At 40.6% G+C, this 22592-nt stretch overlaps 2 protein-coding genes across 2 annotated transcripts; both read right to left on the bottom strand.

Annotated features, from left to right (window-relative positions):
- Positions 1–2798: 2798 nt before the first annotated feature.
- Positions 2799–4294, bottom strand: LOC121773483 (cyclin-U4-1-like). The gene is made up of 2 exons (XM_042170353.1): positions 3847–4294; positions 2799–3323 (listed from the first exon to the last, which is right to left on the bottom strand). The coding sequence occupies exons 1-2, from the start codon at positions 4179–4181 to the stop codon at positions 3029–3031; spliced, it is 630 nt and encodes a 209-aa protein (XP_042026287.1). The 5' UTR covers positions 4182–4294; the 3' UTR covers positions 2799–3028.
- A 7733-nt stretch (positions 4295–12027) lies between these two features.
- Positions 12028–17099, bottom strand: LOC121775129 (nucleolin-like). Its single transcript, XM_042172110.1, has 12 exons — positions 16720–17099; positions 15100–15650; positions 14928–15017; positions 14598–14837; positions 14031–14252; positions 13663–13954; positions 13270–13589; positions 13057–13166; positions 12864–12967; positions 12681–12757; positions 12498–12591; positions 12028–12292 (listed from the first exon to the last, which is right to left on the bottom strand). Exons 1-11 carry the CDS (start codon positions 16940–16942, stop codon positions 12499–12501), a joined length of 2322 nt encoding a protein of 773 aa, XP_042028044.1. The 5' UTR covers positions 16943–17099; the 3' UTR covers positions 12028–12292; position 12498.
- Between the last annotated feature and the right edge of the window lie 5493 nt (positions 17100–22592).

The raw sequence follows: 22592 nt of genomic DNA, 5'->3' as shown, positions 1-22592 counted from the left end.
TTCATATGCAGTGTACTACCGCATTATTCAAATGTCTCTACGACATCATCGATTATTCCATAGCTACAAAAATATTAATTTCGTAATTTATCCTTACTGCATAAAATAAATCTTATACTCCTAAAACTTCTATATGATGTAATCTAGATAGTTGATCACCATAATCTAAAGGCTCTAGTTTGACATTAGTTTTGATATGAGGGCATTAGCAATGGGGCGCCCTAAGGCGCGCCCTAAGGCGCGCCCTATGGCGCGCCACGTCAGCAGTTTTATCCTCCTACCTCCTCACCTGCAGTGGGGCGCCCTAAGACGCGCCCTAAGGCGCGCCCTATGGCGCGCCACATCATCATTTTTTTAATATTTATTACAAAACTCATACGAATTTAACAAAATTAATACATTAAAATACGAATTTCAAAAACTTCATTTCATTGAATAAAAATTAATACATTACAATGCGAATTAAAAAAACGCGAACTCAACAACGGCGGTTGCGAGCCCACACTTCTTCGATCATGTCGTTCATGAGCTGCGCATGATCCTGTTGGTTGCGCATTGAGGCCTGTCTAGATAGAACCTCGTTGAAGCCTAACGGTAACCCTCTATCGGGTGGCTCGGTCGACGCGCCGGCCAAACTAGATGCACGATCATCTTCATTCCAATCGGTGATGCTTCCGCCTTCATTCTCGACTATCATGTTGTGCATGATTATGCACGCATATATGACATCGGCGATGACATCCTTGAACCAGAAACGAGCCGGCCCTTTCACAATTGCCCACCGTGATTGGAGCACGCCGAATGTCCGCTCGACATCCTTCCTCGCCGACTCCTGCTTTTGCGCAAATAAAACCCTCTTCTCACCAATTGGGCAGCTAACCGTCTTCACAAAAACAGGCCACCGTGGATAGATGCCATCGGCCAAGTAGTACCCCATATGGTATTGGCGTCTGTTGGCAGTGAACTCGATGGCCGGGCCGTTGCCATTACATTGATCGGTGAAGAGGGTGGACGAGTTGAGGACGTTAATGTCGTTGTTCGACCCGGCTACGCCGAAGTAAGCATGCCAGATCCATAGCCGATGGTCAGCGACGGCTTCGAGGACCATCGTCGGGTGGCTGCCCTTGTATCCACTTGTGAACTGGCCTCTCCACGCCGTCGGACAATTCTTCCACTGCCAGTGCATACAGTCGATGCTCCCGAGCATCCCAGGAAACCCGTGCGCCGTCTCGTGCATCTGCATCAGACCCTGGCAATCAGTGGCAGTCGGCTTGCGCAAATATGTGTCGCCATAAGCCTCTACTATCCCCCGGCAAAAGCGCTTCAGACAATCGCGGCCTGTAGAATCCCCGCAGTGGAGGTACTCGTCGAAAAGGTCCGCCGTGGTGCCATAGGCCAACTGACGGAGTGCAACCGTGCACTTTTGCAATGGTGTAAGGCCGGGTTTGCCGATGCCGTCCTCCCGAAACGTGAAGAATTCATCACGTGAAGACAATGTCCGAACAATGCTGAGAAACAGGTACCGCGACATTCTAAATCGGCGCCGAAAAACAGCCGGGCCCCATCGCGGTTGATCGGCAAAGTAGTCTTCAACCAGACGTGTGTGAGCTTCCGCGTGGTCGCGTCGGATATACGACCTATGTCGAATAGGTCTATGGACTTGCTCAGAGGCCGCTGCCGCTGCCGCCTGGCGCTGCATCAACGCATAGCAATGCGTCATCGCCGTTTCAACGACTGCATTTAATGCTATATCTATGCTATTACTGGACTCATCAGAGGAACTAGAACTATTGGTGTCGTCGCCGGGATTCATATTGGTTGGATTTGTGAGAGAGAATATGTAGAGGTATGCACAAATGAATGACAAACGCTCTTTAAATAGAAAACCAAACCGCGTGCCATCGTCCGCGACCTATCGTCCGTGTACGCCACAATGGGGAGGACGATGGCGCGGACGATAGGCATCGGGCGCGCCATCCTCCGCGCCCTTAGTATCGGCCGCGACGATCGTCCGCGACCTATCGTCCGTATCCGCAATGGGCGCGGACGATCGATGGCGCGGACGATGCGCGCCATCGGGCGTGCCATCGTCCGCCCATTGCGGATGGCCTGAGATTAGATTATACATTTGTTTTATTCTCTATATATAATAACTCTATATTTATCATAATCAAATCTAATAAGCCTAATTGAGCCAACTGGAAATAATAAACGATTAATAACAAATTGAGGATTGTATTTTGATAATTAGCTCACTGGAATCAGATATCATGTTCTTTTAAATCAGGCCTTCCGTGACTCGGGATGAAATTACGTGATATTTTTTTCATGAAATAATTTATCCTTGTTGGACGTTTTTCCTTATTTTTTTTCTCACTGTACCAAATCATAGTAGTATTTCCTTAATTAATAATGATTAGTCAAAGTTTCATCATACATAGCAAATCGTCAAAATCGGCTAAAAGCATAATCCTCCAAAAAAAAACCATCAAAATGAAAATCGGCAAAATCATAATCCTCCAAAGATACCATCAAAATCTCAAACAAACCACTTCACAAAAGTAGCAATAAAATGTAAATGGCATTAAAACCGGTTAATAGGTACACACAAATTGAAATATTTACCGTCGATTCACCGAAATCTTTCTCATCGCAAGAAGGCAGTAAAATTTCTACAAAGATGGTAAATTTTCACCATTTAAATAAGTTTCAAAAGATTGTAAAATAATTGGAAAAGAATATAAAATTGGTGAACTGTAGCCCATCACCCTTTGGAGTGTCAAAATTTGTTGGAAAAATTGAAGTACACAAGAAACATCAATTGAGCTAAATTAGAAACAATGTGAACAAGAAACAACCCAACTGTACATTCCAATGGACCAAATATTCCCAAAAACATCCACTTTCACAACAAGATAACAGTGACAACATAACCAAAAATACAGTGAAATGGGCATTCAATGGCAGCACAAAAATGACTTGATTAAAACTATAACTAATCTCTACCCTAAGCTTCAGTAATTAAACCTTAAACAGCAAGCTGCTGTTGTTGCTGTTGATGGGATGCTTCATCTTCATTAAAACACAAATGGAGTAGCTTTGATGACCTTGCGGTATACAGAGACGATTCGTCGGCAATGCTGAGCTGAGGCTGAGGCTGACCCATCATCATCTCCCTCTGGAGGTAGGAGCAATATGTGTGGAAAGTTGATGGAGTTACATTCAAATGGAACCCCAATCCAAACAGAAAATCCAGTTCTAGAAAGTTCATCTCTGTTGTGCTGATCCCTCCTACTTTAGCATAATATGCATTGTTGTAATACCTGAAAAGCCCCATGGATTGTGAGAGATCAGAGGTTGATTGGATCATCAATTCATCACATCAGTTTATTCATTGTTTAATTTTAGTAGCTTTCAGTTATCAATGTTGGATTTAGACACCTCACCACTCTGCATTTTTGTGGCTCCCAATCTTTCAAGATCACCAAAAATAGGAGTAATTAATTGTATTGGTTTTTAAATTAGGAAATTATGATGATGGATGTGGTAGCTGGACCTAAGTTGTTATCACAAGGATTAAGACACAGGTTGTTGAGATAATCAACAAATCAAGTAATTAATTAGAAAGCAAAAGCTTAACCACAAGCAATCATAATTCATAAACAATCCCCTCATAATTAACAGAACACAGTTTTCAATTTTCAATTTTCAACTTTCAACCCACGGTTTACAAATTCAAAATTCCAGAATTCGACATCAATTCCCCTTTCAACTAAAATCAAAACAAGTTTTGAATGTGATGATTCAAAATTAGGGCAAAGGAGGTGAAGGAGAGGAATTACTGACATGTCGTCCATGAATTTGGCGGAGAGCATGACGCTGGTGATGAGCAATCGGTGGACGTTGAAGGAATTGAGAGAGAGAGCGGGCTGGCGCTGGGTGAAGCGATCGAGGTAGACGTAGGCGACAATGTAGCAGGAAGAGCTGCAGTTGGCGTACTTGAAGATCCTCTGGAGATAGGCCTCGATCGAAATCGTCGGCCTCGTGAGGCCGTGGAAGACTGAGATCTTCTGCGCCTCGAGCGAAGGATTGAGATCGTTCGACTCCGCCGCGCGCTGAAGGAGAGATGAGAGGAAACTGATCAGCTTCGGCATCACATTTGAGCTCTCTAGCTCCGCCATTTCCTCTCTCTCTTCTCTCTCTGTTTGAGATGGTGATGTTACACAGATACACACACATATGACTATATAAGAGCTGCCTTTTTTTAATTTGTTTTTCTATATTTTTATATTAAAAAATTAAATAAAAAGATCAGCACCAACAACCTGTAGCCTGGTCGTTATTTGGCTGGTAACGTGCAATTACTGAATTACCCTTTCGGATGTTTGTTTTCATGTGTGATAATTAAATTTATTTATACAAAGAAAATATTCAGAATCTTTGAAAAAAAAAATAGTCCTCAATCAATTTTTCTTAGGTATTCTTTCCAAATTTGAAGATTCTTAATACAATTGTTAATGTTAATATTAGTATGCTATAAATTAATAAATTATTAATAAAATCTTAATGTAATTTTAAAACTATGAATTATATTGAATAGTGATAGTAATAAATATCTGCAATATGATAGTAATAAATATCTGCAATATGATAGTAATCAGATTTATTATTGCATTATTGAGTACTGTTATTATTATAGTATTATTAATATGACATTTTTTTCGTATGGCATCATCCATTACTACTAATTTTGGGATGGCATTTCTATATCAAGTACTCCACTATACTTATATACACTTCTCACAAAAATTATTTCTCTCTTTTCTTTAGATTGGGCGTTTTCCAAATTAATATGAATTTCGTTTCGAACACGAACATGGGAGGGTTAAATTTTGAACTTAACTTGTGGAGACTATGGGTGTTCCACCACCTTTTGTTCATAGAAAAATAAAGAAAAAAGATGAATATTTTTAAAATGAAAGAATATAATTTTGAAAAGAAAAAAAGAGGGAAAATGGGATAACATGCAAACAGATCTTAATCATATGGTGAGCAAAAAAGTGGAATATACAGCAATATAAGCATATAGTAATCCATGTGATTAATTTGATTTTTGAATGCATGGGACAATGGGAGCTGGGTCCCACCACATCTCTTCGTGTGTGATTATTCTTATTGATAAGAAGGTATTTAAATTACTTTTCACACTATTAATTCGTTTACTCATCTCTTAGGAGTAGTATTTTACAAGGAAATTGCCGGAAAAATATACTAACTCCGTCTCCGATTAATTGTCACTCTTTTCTAATTCGGTTCGTCCCTCAATAATTATCACACCTCATTTTTACTATAACTCACTTCACTTACATTTTATTATAAGAGCATCAGCAGTGGCGGAAGTCACCGCGGAATTCCCACCGGCGTGCGGGAATTCCGTGGCGGACGTCCGCCATTGTGCGTGGCATGCACGGATACGGAATTCCGTTGAGAAATTCGTAATTCCGCGGCGTTCTGCGGAATTCCGCGGGGAATTCCGTGCGGACGCCCGCTATTGCGTTGACTCCCACGGACGTCCGCGCAGAATTCCCGTTTATTGTGGGAAGTGCGTCGGGAATTCCGCCACTGTGCAGTGGGAAGTCCGTATGACGTGGCAGTGCACTGGGAAGTCCGTATGACATGGCAGAATTCCGCGGGGAATTCCGCGCCACTGCTGATGCTCTAAAATCAATATAAAAAAGTGGGTCTCACATTCCACTAACTTTTTCAACCAACTTTTCTTTTACATTTCTTAAAACTCGTGTCCGGTCAAAGAGTGACAATTAATTGAGGACGGATGAAGTAGTAAACTTTAGTCTTTAGTTATAATATCGATCTATCTGTAGTAATTTTAAAAGTTGGTCGATAAATCATAAATATAATAAAGATTTTTAGTTGTAATATTGATCTGTCTTGTAATAAAAATTGGTCGATAAATCATAAATATAATAAAGTTTTGATTTGTTCTCAACTATCCCATGATAAATTTGTTTGATGAAATTATACATGATATGAAAGCCAATAAATTTTATGTGGACTTCATTGCCAACGAATTTGATTGAAAAATACCGACAATATATACATATAAGCGACCGATAAGTCATGAAATAATTGAGAAGGTTTCATTTCAGTTTTACTATTTTCAGTAAATGGATTCCACAATCTATTAACTCATTCTACTCCCATAAATATAAAATAATACTATTAGTATATAAAAATAGGACTCACAATACACTATTTTTTTCCTTTTTTCTTTTACTTTTCGTTATAAAGTCAAACAATTTCTTTAATAAATACATCATTGACATATGTAATAATTAATGGGGCTTGTAGGAAGAACAATTTAAGAAAACTATACTAGTAGCTTTTAACCATAAACGTTGTATTTAATAACATTAGTTTAGAAGGATGAGAGACTAAGGCACGAATCTCGACTAATCGTCCCCAAAACTTACTTGATAAATGTATCTATGTCAATATGCTTTTGAGGATCAATAAAATTGGGAGTCAGGATACCAAAATCATGAAAAGGAATAAAAAAGATTCGAACAAAAATAATTTGTTGTATCTATAAATTTCAGTTGCTGCATTTTGTTTGCTTAATTAAGGTGGCAAAAGAAAGAGATTAATTGCATGATCCTTGCTAATTAAAGAAGCAAATGTCAATTAAGTTGATTTGGACCACTCACGAGTCACATGTTAGGTCACAAATTTTAGTGTTCAAACCAGACAGCTAAGCATAATAACATCCAATTGTCGGCACAAATGTAGAATCCTACATAAATATAATTTGTCGTTTCTTTTCGTAATATTATAATTTCTCAACTTAAGAATCATTTATTTATAAAAATACTACTAATATTATTAGTATATACAAATTCGAGTTGCGACCAAATCTTTTGATTGATTTTTTAGTGTTGCTAGATTTGGCTAAAAGATTTCTAAACCAAATAATTTTGCGCTTTTTAAAACCGAATAATGAAAACATAATTCAGTTTCGATGCTTTTGTTTTAAATAGAAATTAGGTGATTGAAACTTTCTTTTATTACAATTAAAGCTTTGCGTCTTCATATATGTATATGCTGAATAAATTAATATTGTGAATTTTAGGTGTATTTTTAATGGTGATCCCTAAATTCTTGATTAATACTCCTACTAACATGCTGGCAAAAGTATAGCTGTACTCTATGCTGACTTCTTGTCTTCTGTCACCACCACATCTCAAGTATTTTTAGTATCCCGTATATATCCGGCACGAATAGGAGTCCCATTTATATCCGGCACGGGTTTGAAGAAATGTTAAGAAAAATGGGTTGAAGAAAGTTAGTGGAATAGGGGTCTCATTTGTATATATTAATTTTAAATTATATGTGAGTGGAATGAGTGGTCTCTTTACCATTTCTGGAAATTATGAACCGGGATTCCTATTCATGGACGGACCAAAATGGAAAAACGAGACTCCTATTCGTGGAAGGAGGGAGTATTTCATGAAAACTGTTTTGCTTTAAATGAGATAGATGATGTATTAAAATAGTTTTGTTGGAGCAAAACAATCTCCAGAAAGAAATGTTTCATTTTGATATGAAAGGATGAAGTATAAAATGCAATGCGACACCTAGTTTTCTCTCCTCGAATACACACACAGATCTAGTGCTTTTAGAAACTTTGGTGGTTGTGGTTTACTAGTTACAGTACATTTTATTACTTTATTCTTTTTATTATAGTTTAATCGTAGTTGTTATTTTTTTTATAGTAGAAATCAACACGTTTAATTGTTCTTCTTGTTTACTCTCCTTTCAATTATCTATTTTATTTCTTCTTGTATACTCTCTTTTCAATTATCTATTTTATCTTCTCTTCTACTACTTTTTTCTATCTTAGTAGTATTTTATTTTTTCTATACTTAAACTCATTAAACATACATTATTTAATCCTTGTGTCCAAGAGAAAACATCTCAATTCATTTTAGTTTTTACACTTAGTACACTTAGTATACTCACGGCTCGAGCAAAACATGTTATAGGCATTGTCAATTGTCTGATAATTGGATGGACCTATCACTGATATTATAACATTGTCCATTTTATTTTTTTATTACAACTCAATTATCATACTACTACAAAACTTATGCTTCCATTAGTTTTTGACTTTTTGTCACGACTCACCAGGCCATGAAATCCATAGTTTATAAACAAAAATCTGTAAATAATCCTACAGCTCATGTAGGCCTATGAACGTGTTGTACAACAGTTTCCAAATTAATTTCTTTAATTTGTATTCGAATCGCAGGAAAAAGACAAGCAACAAAGGATTAAGTAAATTATGGAGTAATTGGCAGTCGTGGTGACGATTTAGGGAAACCATTTGGGTAGGGAGTAATTTGGCCTATTTGGTGTCAATTAGTATAGTGATTGTATGTCAATATTTGGTGTCAATTACTAATTTTTATTATTTAGTTATTCGGCTTATTAATTTTTGGTTGAGATTCTCAATGTAAGTATTATAGTATATACTTATCTTGTAGTATCTCAAAAGAAGAATAAAAACTTACGTGTTTATAATTGATAAATAAGTTATATTCGACATCCTTTAAATTTTGAAATTCTCAATATGACTAAAAAATAGCTGTAGTTACTAGTAGTAGTATATTATTTTCATGAGAGAAAAATATAGTTTGTGCTTTCTACAATAATCCTAAATCGATCTTTTATGGGGGTTCGATTTGCAAGAATGTATCCGGATTAAATACGTAGTGTGTATGATTCATGAGATAACTCAATCTTATATGGATAACCATGAGATAATTAGTCATAGCTAACCTCTATTATTAAAATAATCTCACAACTCAACTCTAGATTATATCTTGGTATTATTTTATTTAGGAAATCGAGCATTACCTATTAATATTATTCATGATAGGGGTGTTAGATAAGAAATTTAATCCGACAATACTAAACTCTAATCAGATCACGCTCAATTACACTACAATCCGAGTGGGACTAATCCGAAAATCGAAATCAAGCGAGTTGCGCTGGTTGGCATAGGTGCAATTTTTGTCTATTATTCCACCCAATTTTCATCTGATCCAAAATATGAAAATGTTTATACACATATTGAATAGACATTATCACATAACATCATGTTCCTCCAAGTTATTACACTGTATTTGGCTATTTTGAAATAAGATCAAATTACAAGTCTCTACATCCATCCCACCATCCATTTTGCTGTGGAATTATTTTGTGTCGATCCATTTTTGTATTTTAAAATTCCATAATCCGACTTAGAAAAAAAAGGTTAATTAGAAAATGGAGATGCGTACATAATCACTTGGCCGCTCTAAGAGCATCCACTAAAGGGGCGGCGCGCCGGCCGCCTCGAACCGCCGCCGCAGCTACCTATAGTGAACGAAGCGTCCGCACTGGGGCGATTTTTTGGGGCGAAAGGGCGATTGGCGAGAAAGCGCTGAGGACGCGCCGGCCTATAGTGCGGCGGTGATCGGCGTGCCGGTAGGGGGCGGACACTTTTTTTTATTATTATTATTATTATTTTCAAAAATTTTATTATAAATACCACTCCTCCACACACATCTTCACACACACTTCAAACTCCATCCATTTATTCACTCTCAAAATTTTCACTCTCTAAAAATGCACGGTGGAGACGACGAATCACAGGCACTGACGAATCGGGATATGGCGACTATCCTCCTTCCCAGCCGTGGGGATCGAGTCAAACTCCCCCTCTGTGGGGATCGAGTCTCACGCCCCCTCCATTCCAGTCGTGGTCGCCGACATCCCCGTCGTGGCAACAGACCCAATTTCGGGGTCAGGCCTCTATTCAGAGGAATTTGGGTCGCTCGGCATTTGGAGATTACAGACCCAGCATGGACGCGCTTAACCATACGCGATCGGAGACCCCTTTCCAATCCAGCCAATCTCCTTTCACCGATGCAGATAGATTCGCACTAGAGCAGATGATGGGTTGTTTGAGTCCGGGATTACCGGATACTCCACCAGCCCGTGTGGATACTCCCGTTCCGACGAGAGTCGGCGGGTTCGATGGGGCGGGTGGAAGCAGCGGCGGCGGTGGCGGTGAGGGCAGCGAGGCAATGGGGGCCGGAGGTAAACGGTCCACGCACTACACCAAAGCGGAGTCCATTGCTGTGGCCAGGGCGTGGGATGCCGTCACATCGGACCCCATAGTGGGCACCGATCAGACCGAGCCGAGCTTTTGGAAGCGTGTCCTGTTGGCATACAACGAGTTCAAGCCGAGAGGCGCCAAACTGCGTGATGCGGAACAGCTCTGCAAAAAGTGGTCTAGGATTCTGAGAGCCACCAAGAGGTTTGCGGGCATATACGAGAACAACCTGCTCACTGCTGAGAGTGGCCGAAACGAAGCCGACATGAAGGCGCTGTCTATGTCCCAATTCAACACGGAAGGCTATCCGAAGTTCAACTCCTGGGAGGAGTATCTCGTTCTCGAGAACTGGCCGAAATTCAAGGCCATCTGTGCGGAGGAGAGGGGGACAGCTCCTGGGGCGAAGCGAACTAGACACAACATAGCCGGGGACTACAGCAGCAGCAGCGACTCGCAATCAATCGACCTCAACGACGCCCAAACGGAAGATCCCTTCGCTACACACTCTAGGCACCCACGCCCTCCGGGCCAACATGCCTCTATCCGAGGCGCTAGAGTGGCTGCAGGTTCCTCCCGCCTCTCGCCGGCCGCGTCTGGATCGCGCATCTCGCAGCCCGCCCCTATACCGCACTCTGTGGGCACCGCCCCCCACGAGGTCTTGCAGAGGAACCTTGACGTGCAGTTGATGAAACAACTACAAGAAAATTATCGTTTCTACGAGACCGCGACCGACCCGATCACCAAGGATATATACTACGCGCTCATGTGTAGGATCAAGGATCAGCTGGGGTTGTTTGAAGCTGGGGCAGCGGCGGGGGGGGGGGCGGGCGGCAGCGGGGGAGGCGGCGGAGAAGAGGAGGCGGAATCTGACTCCGCCACCGAGTAGACGGTGGTGGAGTTTTTATTTGTATTTTTTAAAAATGTTCGTTGTATAATATTACCGTTTCCGTAATACAACGAATATTTGGTCCCAATACTTTTTTTAAAATTTTAATATTACCTCGTTTTCTAATTATTTACATTCCGATAATTTTAATTAGAGTTGAATTAAAATATACAAAAAATAAAATAAAATGAAAGTGGCTAAAAAAGTGTCCACTATTGCTGCGGACATTCTTTTGTGGGCACGGACAAATAAGAAGTGGATGTGGACAAAAAAAGTGGCGGGGCTATTGGAAGTGTCCACCTTATAGTGGATGCTCTAATGGTCAGAGGCACCGCCGCGTGTGGCGGCGGCCTCGATTTTGAATTGAATGGAAAAAATAGGAGCGCTTTCCCCACCCACCCACGCGCCCTCTCTTGTTTCACGCAGCCACCGCGGTGGCCTCTCATCCGCCTGCCGCCCCGCCACTTTAACAACAACCCTACCCCACCCCTTCACATTCCCCTCCCTTCTCTCTCTCTCTCCGATCTCCATTCCCCCTTCTCCGATCTCAATTTCCCCCTATGTTTACGATCATCTCCCCTTCCTCCCCCCGACAACGACATCCCCACCGCGACGCTCGCCCTCCCCTCTGTCTCCATCGCCGCCGCCGTGCTGGACCCGCGAGGAGACCGACCGCGGATGGAGATGGAGCTCAAGAGAACGGAGATGATACTCGATTGGCAGCAGAGAATCGTCGACGCGTTTACTCGCTCAATCAAGAAGCCCAAGAATCACCACTATGCCTAAACCGAATTTGTAATTTTATTTTCTACTTCTTTAGCAAAATAGATTCCTCATTATAATACAAGCTCAAATTTCTCAACACCAAATAACTGGTAATTATAATTCAGCAATAAACAACTTTGGGCAAAGGCCACTAGTATTTACATTCTACTACTCAATAATAGTAATAATAATAGGGAGATAGTTGGAAAACCATTATTATAAATAAGACATGCTGAAGATGTCTCTATTATAGTTCTGAATCCTTACAGCATAGATACAATAAACAGGATCACACAAACCGAAACAAGGTCTTAAAGCACCTAATTGCTCTAACAATGTACTGAGTTAACTCCCAAGCCATGAAGCCTTTTTCCATTTCCAAATAATGCTTCAACGTGATGGTGGGGACTGATTTCAAACTTCACACCATCCACATGCTACAGCTGCATACTCCCATTTCCTCACTGTCATACACAAGTTAAAGGTGATCACATTGCTCCAATTCTCTTGAGTGCAAACTTAGGCAACATGATGCTTCATGTATCATTATAAATATCAAACCTTTATACAGCCTTACCAGAACAATCTAATTTATCAGCAAGATAGCATGGAATGTACAAAATATATCAATATGCATGAATGTTACTGACACGACAACATGGTGCATACCTTAATAGTATGACCCAGATCCACTACTCCCCATGTAGCTGCTACCACCCATACTGCGTCCGGGATAGACGGATGAGTAAGAGCTTCCGCCAACCTACGAATTATAGACACGAAGACACTTCACAATTACATCAAAAAAATGTCAAATAATCACACAATTAGACTTGACACTTGAAAACATACATCACTTCCTCGTGACATGTAATCACCACCAAAGTTTGATGAGTACATCCGACCAACATCACTACCACCATAAGGTCCTGCAAAGAAAAAAGCACAAGTGCCATATTCGATTAACCATTCAGAACTATAGATTTACAGAAATAATAGAGAAATGTCTCTTTATATTAAAACCTGAATGCATACCTCCACTGTAACCCATACCCTGACGACTACTGTAAAGCCCATGGGAATCTTGACTAGACATAGAACTTCGACTTCCCCCATATCCCATATTTGACCTTCCAAGCCTGCCATCCACAAATGAAGGGACGTTAAAACTAGAGATTTTAAGAAAAGAAACCACTGAAGAATCAAATATACTGTAACCACAGTATACCTGTCACTGTAAGCATCAGTGTAGCGGGAAGTACTGCCGTCAAGATCATAGTCCAAACGAGCACGAGAGTGGCGCATTCCAGCCTCAATATACCGGGGAGGGACGTCATCCTTCCAAGGACAATCAATAGTCAATGACAACATCGGATATCAAACAGAGTATGAGAAAAGTTAACCAAACATAACATCATAGAGAAGATAGTCCAGAAATTACCACTGCAGCATATGGGCGTTTGGACCCAGACATGGAATCATACTCACGCCCACGCCCCTCGTGGTATGACGGAGGTGGCCTTTCATATCTTTCATTATACCCATCATCAACATAAGGTCTTCTTCCAGTAGATCGTGCTGCACCACCTCTAGGCATATCAAGGTAGCCGGATGGACGAGGAGGATAATCATCTCTATAGGGAGCACGTCTATCTGAAGTTGCTCTAGAGTTATAATCTATAACAGCAGCCCTACTTCTGGAGCTAAGCTCCTCCCTATGACCGTAATCCCTCTTCAGACCACTCTTGGGGTATGATGGAACTGTAGACACGAGACAGTTAGGACACACTGCCAAAACATTAAATCACCTAACAAGTTAAAGGGCACAGCATACCAGGTGGCCTCCTATCATAGGACCTTGGCAAGGGAGCAACAGGCCTAGCCCTTTGAGGAACAGCCATAACTGGTCTCCTCTCTCTCATGGCAACAGGCCTTCTGTAACTACGGTCGACAACTGGACGGGGAGGAATTCTGGGGGCACGAGCAGGGATAGAACGTGGTAATGGGCGGCTCCAAGGGCTCCTAGCACTTCGGACCAACCCACGCGCAGGTCGAAAATCTCCTCTGGAAACATGTTTACCTTTGCCTCTCTGAAGTGGTCTCGACAATCTAGCCCTGACTTTGGCCTGACACACAATGCTATTCAGCACAGCTTAACAGCAAAATACAGGAATAAATACAATATCATGATTTGAGAAGCACCTTGCTTGTGCCTTCACCCAATTCCTCGTTGTTGATGTTTTTAGCACAAGTTACTGCTGCATCATGGCTATCAAATGTAACGAAACCAAAATCCTTTCTCCTGGCAGATGGCATATTACAGGCAAGCTCAACTTTCTCAATCTCCCCATATTTTTTGAGAAGTTCTTTAACATGGTCCTCATCCCAAGAAGCAGAGAGACCATCCACAAACACAGTCTTAACCTAAAATCAGATGTGTTAATGTCATTAAAATAGAAGAAATCTAATGTAGCAAAATAATAAAAATAACTGAAAACATAAACCTTATATATAAATTGAAATTCAAATGTTCATCATATGCATTCGTTCACAACTCAACAGTACATCTATGATTTATCAAGTCAAATGACCACAGAAGTTGGAAAAGAAGCAGATTTGTAAGAAAATGATATGTTGAGCTAAAGATCATAAGGTATCCAAGCTGCTTGGAGTATAGCTATAACCCATACTTAAGCCACACTTCCAGTGGTAAATGACAGCATTAGACCAATCCTTTGAATGAAGAACCAAACTAGTCAGGTTATGTACCTGGGCCATGATCTCATCACCAGGGTCAATGAAGGAATCTGCAAAGGAAACCTTAGCTGCCCTATCCACTCCAAACGCAACATCCCTCTTCTGAAGACGCTTATAAGCATCCATAGCGTCAGACCTCGAGGAGAACTCTAAGAAGGCAAAACCCCGATTCATTCCTACACTGTTACTATCTTCAACCAGCGTCAAATCCTCAACACTCTCAAGGCCATAATACTTTAACTTTTCTTTCAACTGGAAGCAAGTTACATAGCAGTCAGGATTAATTAAGAAACTACCTCAATCAAAATTGAACTGCTGATCAAAAGTGACCAGTTTACTTACAGCTTCCTTTGTCCATGTCCTGCATATGTTACCTAAAAAAAGGGTATCACTGTCTTGGCTTGGTGTCACACCACACTGCTTGCCACAAACCTGGAATTCGGGTTGTCAATTACATGCGTGCAACATTATAGAGAAAAACAACTAGTTTTAGCATCCATGTTAGTATAAGTACCACTGGATTTTTCAGACTAGCACAAGCCCGTCTTGCTTGTTCCACTGTTGCAAAACGCAAGAATGCAAAACCTTTATTCCTCTTTGTTTGTGGATTCATCATAAGTCTGACTTCAGTGACCTCACCAACTTCACTGAAAACTTTCCTAAGATCAGCCTCAGTAGCATCCTTATCCAATCCACCGACAAATATTTCAAATTCCTTCCGCTTACGTCTCTCTTTGAATACTTCGTGGTGTTCTTCTTCCTCAGCAGCATAACCCATGTCAGTTTGCTCTGGCCCAACATGCTCGTCATCCTCCTCATGTTCAAGTTCTTCATGGATACTATCCATTTCCTCCTCAACCACATCACCCTCCTCTTCACCAACATCCAATTCTTCAGGATCTTCCCCCACTTCACCTAAATCTTCATGAGGATCTGGCTCATTTTCCTTTTCATCATAATCTACACCACTGTACTCTTCAGGTTCATATTCAGGATCATTATCCTCCAAGTCTAACCGCTCATCTTTCTCATACTCATCTATGGACTCTTTAGGATCTTCATCCTCTGCCGGATAAAACAGGAAAGTCGCATCATCCAAAGGAAAGTCAACTAATTTGAACCAAAAATGATGCATATATTATGCCCCAGCCATAATAGTTAGTAATGTTAGAACCATAGAAGATATCTTATGGTAATCATCAGCACAATAATCCTCCATGTACACATGTCGCATATAAAAATGCAAGAACCTTGATTCACTAATACTATATCATAAAGAGCTTTCGGATTTAATAGTCCATATCTAATGTTTTTATCCTTATACTGCTCTTCAGTCCGTAGATGTAGAAATAAACAACACCTAAAATATCAGCTGTCACAGAACTATACTCAGCCACTGCTTTCTTTCCAGAGCAAGAGTATGGAGCTGAGAGATCAAAAAAAGGAGCATAGCATTTAGCTTTTGGTACAAAAGTGCATAAAATTCTTTTAGTCAAACTTATACTGATTAGGTCCATGTGGTGGAAATTATGAATAAAGTTCATAGGAACTGACTATTAACTGATTTTACTTTGTAAAAATTGACAGAAGGACGAATCTGATAGAAAGGATGGCACAAACTAAAAGTCTAAAAGGAACAACGAAATGGGTTGCATCTCAGTTTCTCCGTGCAAGCTCCAAATTTTCTTTTGCCTGTGAGTTATTTCGAGTAATAATATAAATGTGTTGCATCAAAAGTTGCTAGCCCTACTCAGAGATGTAAGTATTTAATACGCTGCGATCACAAGTACTGGATACATTTATCTATCCAGATTTAAGTGATACGTGAAGTAAAGCAATACGGAAATACTGCAAATTCTTATGGAGGAATGTGAAATACTTCATGAACCACCATACAAGTAACCACAACCTGCATCTATACAATAACTAATCAAATTCTTGCACACTCAACCAGAAAGGTCTCATCTTTAAGCTTTGCTTAATATCTATCCAAATGTTAGCATAATTGCACTACAATTTAATACTACTAAAATGCTAGAAAATCGAAGGAAAAAAACTCATAACACCTTTTCAAACCTATAAAACGTGTAAAGTCACAAAAAACACAATAAAAACAAAATTCCAAAGGGCTTACTCGTTACAGAAGCCTCTACGGTCTCTAGCGCAACTTTCTCCTCCAGCTCCGTCTCCCTTCCTTCCTCCAGCAACTCAACCTTCTCCAATTTCGCGTTTGGCTCCTCAGTCAGAGCCCGTGCCTTCGCATTCTCCGCCGCCGCAGCAGCAGCAGCCGCCCGACCCCGCAGAGCTCGCTTGCTCCCCGGCCCCGGCGGAGTTTTCTTCGTCGTTCTCGGTGGCATCCTTTCTCCAATCAGAATCGTGATAATTGATCGTTAAAATACGGAAATCGAGAGCCAGAATAAAATTAATCGCGGTGAGGATCAATTGAGATTAAGAGGTAGCTGTGCACAAAGCGAGAGAAGAGAAACCCTAGCAATCAGATTTGAGCATTGAGAAAATCTAATTTCTGATACGAGACTATTTATATGTAAGGAGGGATCCTCTGCATTCGGATACAGGCTGCGATTACTATCAGATTTACTCGTCGTTTCATTATTTGACAAGTAGACTTATTTGGTGACATTAGATTTGCGGATTTTTGTATATTACATTTTTAAAATTTTCACATTTCTGATATGCGATTTTGGATTTTTTTTGGATTATATTGGATTTTATACATCTTATATAGGACTACCAGATTCTGATTGTTGGACAATACAAATCGGATTAGATTCATTTTTCAAAAAAGTTCAGATTTTTATATATCAGATTGGATTGGACAAAAATTTGATCTAAATCTGAATGCTCAATAACTTTCTTGACTTACTGTGTAATTATAACTCCTGAAACTAAATTTGAAATAGCGGAAACTTTTTTTTTGCAATTATTCAACAATTATTAAAATTAAAATTAATTAATACGGCAAAATCAAATATGATATGACGACAAAACCACGTTTATTTTGTCATATAAGTTTCAAATATTATTATTATTATTATTATTATTATTATTATTTTATATATTTGAGTTTCAAAAAGTTATAAAATTGATCATAAATTAATAAACAAATTATAATATAAATAACAATCAGTATCTCTTATACTTTAGCACCACTAAAAGTTGCATATTTGGGAAATTTTAAAATTCGTGCAATTTCAGTTTCCGAATAATAGTCGAAAATATGTGCAATTTCTCAATGAGATCCTCAAACCGGCATTAATACGTAGATAGGACTTAGGAGTGATTTTTATACTCCATAATAAATAATCTATTCTCAATTCTCATAGTAACCTCTTAACAAAATAATTGCATGTTCTTAGTAAATGTATATGAATTATTATTCTATTATACCATCAACCTTTAGTATTTTTTGTAGTCAAAAGTCGTGAAAATTGTTATTCCATTCTTATATTGGAGTGCTTTAGATTATAATAATTTAATGATAATATGTTTCAAATTTTCATATGAAGACAAAATTTAGACTTTATATTGGAATTGGACAAGGGAATTTACCTTATGGGGTCGACACTCTTTGCTTTAATACGAAACTTTTACTTTAAATTTGAATTCGAATTCGAATTCGAATTCGAATGTTTAATCTACACGAGAGTGTTGGTGTATCAAACTTACATAGCACAAAAGCTCTGAAGATGGGAAAAGAGTCCTCATTTGTTTATGCCTTTTGTACCTTAACTAAACAATAAAAAAACGTATAAGAGCATCTCCAATGGCGGCGTCGGCACCGGCACGCCGATTTTTCGCTGACGCCGGTGCTGACGCCGAACCATTGCAGCCGGCGTCGGCGAAATCGGCGTGCCCACGTCGATTCTTGGGCTGACGCCGATTCTCACGCCGATCCGCACGGCGCCATTGTAGGCCCCGGATCGGCGTCATACCGGCGTCAGATTTTTAATTTTTTTTTTAATTTTTCGAAACACTATACATACGCGCTATGGACTTCATTTTCATTCGCACCACTTGTTTTAACGACTACTCTCTCTATCTTAATTTCTATACAAGATCTACAACGAGAAATGAGTAATGCCGGTGGTAGTCGTGGTGGGGATGCTGACGAGTACGAGCGTATGATGAACGAAGAGCTAGATACCTCAACTCGTCGCCCCTTTTCAACGAGCAGTGCCAGGGTGTCGGTCCGGCCATCAGTTTTGTCGCCAACGGCAACCAGCATGATATGGGCTACTATTTGGCGGATGGGATATACCCTAGGTTGCCAGTCTTTGTGAAGACGATCCAGTGCGCATCAGATGCGAAGAAGGCCTACTTTGCGACGCGGCAGGAGTCGGCGCGAAAGGACGTGGAGCGCGCATTTGGTGTGCTTTAGGCTCGATGGGCTGCAGTTAAGGGACCAACGCGTTTGTGGAATGTCGACTGCATTGCTGATATAATGTACGCATGTATTATCATGCACAACATGATTGTCGAAGATGAAGGTGTACAACTGACTAATTGGGCCAACGACGATAATGAAGCAGATCCAAGCCACGGCGTCGCCGCCGTCAACGTACGAGGTGGGGTACCTCACGATGAAGAAGCCCTCCTCCAAGCACATGCCGACATGTATCAAACAGATGCTCATATTCGACTCCAAAAGGATTTAATTGAAGAGTTGTGGGCGCGGAGGATTGCAAGGCGTTAGTTTTTATTTAAAATTATGTAATTTTTTTAAATGTACTTTTTAATTTAAATGAAAATAGTATATTTTCGCGTATATGTGTCGTATATTTAATTCTGTATTTTGTGTGATTGTTAATTGTTTGTTTTTCATAATTGAGTGATGTGGCTGGGCTATTGGATGTCCAGTTGCATGTCCAGATGATGTGGTCGGAGGATTTTAGTGCTGATGATGTGGCAGTGGCAAGGCTATGGGAGGGCTATTGCATGTCCAGAACCACTGGAGATGCTCTAAAAGCATCTCCAATGCTAATAGGTCAGTCATAGGCCAGCCACAAACTCCTTCTACCACATCATCAGCACTAAAAACCCCTCCTGCCTCATCATCAGGACAAGTAACTGGACAAGCAATGGGCTAGCCACAATAAACAAAATTATAAAAAATAAATAATTAACAATCACACAAAATACTGAATTAAATTTACGACACAGATAGGGGAAAATTCAATAATAATATTTAAATTTAAAAAAAGTACATTAATTAAAAAGAAATTACATTAATTAAAAAAAATCTAACGACGTGCAGTCCTCCGCGCCCACAACTCTTCAATTAAATCATTTTTTAGTCAAGTATGAGAATCCACTTGGCGCATGTCGGCATGTGCCTTGAGGTGGCCGACTTCATCGTGAGGTACCCCCTTCGTACGTTGGGGGCGGCCTCGCCGTGGCTTGGGCCGGCTTCATTAGCATCGTCGTTGGCCCAACTAGTCAGTTATACACCTTCATCTTCGATAATCATGTTGTGCAGGATAATACAGGCGTACATTATATCAGCAATGCAGTCGACATGCCACAAACGCGTTGGACCCCTAATTGCCGCCCATCGAGACTGGAGCACACCAAATACGCGCCGACTCCTGTCGTTCCGCAAAGTAGGTCTTCCTCTCATCTAATGCACATCTGATCGTGTAATAATAGAGTGCTCATTTCAGTTGGAAGAAGAAGGCAGAGTTCGGTAAGCTCGGCTTTGAGCTGGAACTAGCCGAGAAGAAGAAGGCAGAAGAAGGAAGCTCGGCTTTGAGCTGGAACTAGCCGAGAAGGGAGTTCGGTTGTGAGCCGAGAAGGGAGTTCGGTCTTGAGCCGAGAAGGGAGTTCGGTCTTGAGCCGAGAAGGAAGAAGCAACCTAGAGAAACTAGCCGTTGGAGCAGCAGTTAGTTAGCTGAGATGTAGCGGTTATTCTTCTTGTTTTCTTGATTCTTGTTGTAGTTAGTTAGTAGCAGTTGCTACTTGATTGTAGAGCTTTAAATAGCTCATAAACCGTGTATGTAGTTAGAAGTTTAATCAATAAAGAGTTTTCCAGTTTCTCTCCAAGATTATCATCTTCAATACTCAAAGTGTGAGTGTGTGTGTTTCTGCATTGTGTGATCTCATACAACAGTGAGTGTGTGTGTGATCTTCTTGAGTGTGTGAAAGCCTTGTGTGTCTAAATCACAACAAGTGGCGCCGTCTGTGGGAAGGGATATTGAAGCTGATTTGCAGAGGATCAAACGGTTTCAGAGATGGCAGCAAGGCTTGATGCAGAAAAGTTCACAGGCAAGAATGATTATAGCCTGTGGAAGATGAAGATGAAGGCGGTTTTGATTCAACAAGGCTTGGCCGCAGTTCTTGCAAAACCAGAGGAGAAAGGAAAGGCTCCAGTGCTTGATGATAAAGCTCAGGCAAAGATGGAGGAGATGCAGCTCAAGGCACATTCTGCAGTGATTCTGTGCCTTGGAGATAAGGTCTTGAGGGATGTTCAAGAAGCCAAGACTGCGGTGGAGATCTTGGACAAGTTGGATGAAGTTTACTTGGCCAAATCCTTGGCTAACCGGCTGTATCTCAAGAAGAGGCTGTATGCCTATAGTTTTTCTGGAGATAGGTCCATCATTGAGCAGCTAGAGGAGTTCAACAAGATCATTGATGACCTGGGATTTGTTGATGTCAAGATTTCAGATGAGGATAAGGCCATTCTCACATTGAATGCCTTGCCTAGCTCGTATGACCAGTTAAGTGATGCAATTATCTATGGAAGAGATAAACCTATCACCTATGCAGAAGTCTATTCAGCCTTGATGGCCAAAGAACTCCAGAAGACAGCCAACAGAGGCTCTGCAAGCTCCAATGTTCAAGCTGCAGAGGCCTTGAATGTGAAGAAGTTCAAGAAGCAGAACTTCAAGAAGAAGTTTGAGGGCCCTAAACCCTCAAGTTCTGATGCTCAGAAGGAAACCAGAGCTTGCTATTGGTGCAAGAAACCTGGACATTTGAAGAAAGATTGTCATGCATGGAAGAGAAAGATGGCCTCTGAGGGACACAACCAATCTGATTGTGTGGAGAGTGCTGATCCCCCGGCTCAACTTATGAATATTAGTGACAGTGGGGTCAGTCACAGGTGGATAATGGACTCGGGGTGCAGCTTCCATATGTGCCCCAATAGAAGCTGGTTTCATGATCTTCAAGAAGCATCGGGTACGGTTGTTCTTGGAAATAATCATACTTGTCAGATAAAAGGGATAGGGAAGGTGAAGCTAAGCCTACAAGATGGCTCTGTGAAGATCCTGACTGGGGTGAGGTATATTCCAGAAGTGAAGAGGAACCTCATCTCATTGGGAATGCTGGAGCAGAGGGGGTTCACTATATTAATGAGTCAAGGAAAATTGTTTGTGAAATCTGGAGATGCAGTGATGATGGAGGCTGACAGAGAGCATATTCTCTATTATTTGAAGGCTAAGGCTGTTGATGGAGAAAGCAATGCTGTGTCAGATGACTCCCTAATGCTATGGCACAAGAGGCTGGGCCATCCAGCAGAAGGAAGCTTGAAAGAACTCATCAAGAAGGGCCTGATCTCTGGAGATTTCAACAAGATGGACCCCTGTGAGCAGTGTATACTTGGAAAAGCAAAGAAGGCACCCTATCCTACATGTATTCACTCTTCTACAGCCCCTTTAGACTACATACATAGTGATCTTTGGGGGCCTTCACCGGTGTGTTCAATTGGTGGAGGAAAGTATTATCTAGCTATCATTGATGACTATACAAGGAAGTTGTGGGTATATATTCTTAAGGAAAAATCTGAAACACTCACTAAGTTCAAGATATGGTGTAAGGAGGTGGAGCTAGAGAAAGGAAGGAGTGTTAAATGTTTAAGAACTGACAATGGCTTGGAATTCTTGTCTGCTGAATTTGATATATTTTGCAAAGAGAAGGGTATGAAGAGGCACCGTACTGTTCCTGGTAATCCCCAGCAAAATGGTGTTGTGGAGAGGATGAATAGGACTATCC

The sequence above is a fragment of the Salvia splendens genome, chromosome 17 (genome assembly GCF_004379255.2).
Source record: "Salvia splendens isolate huo1 chromosome 17, SspV2, whole genome shotgun sequence".
Taxonomy (NCBI): Eukaryota; Viridiplantae; Streptophyta; class Magnoliopsida; order Lamiales; family Lamiaceae; genus Salvia; species Salvia splendens.
This window is presented reverse-complemented; position numbering and strand designations above follow the sequence as displayed.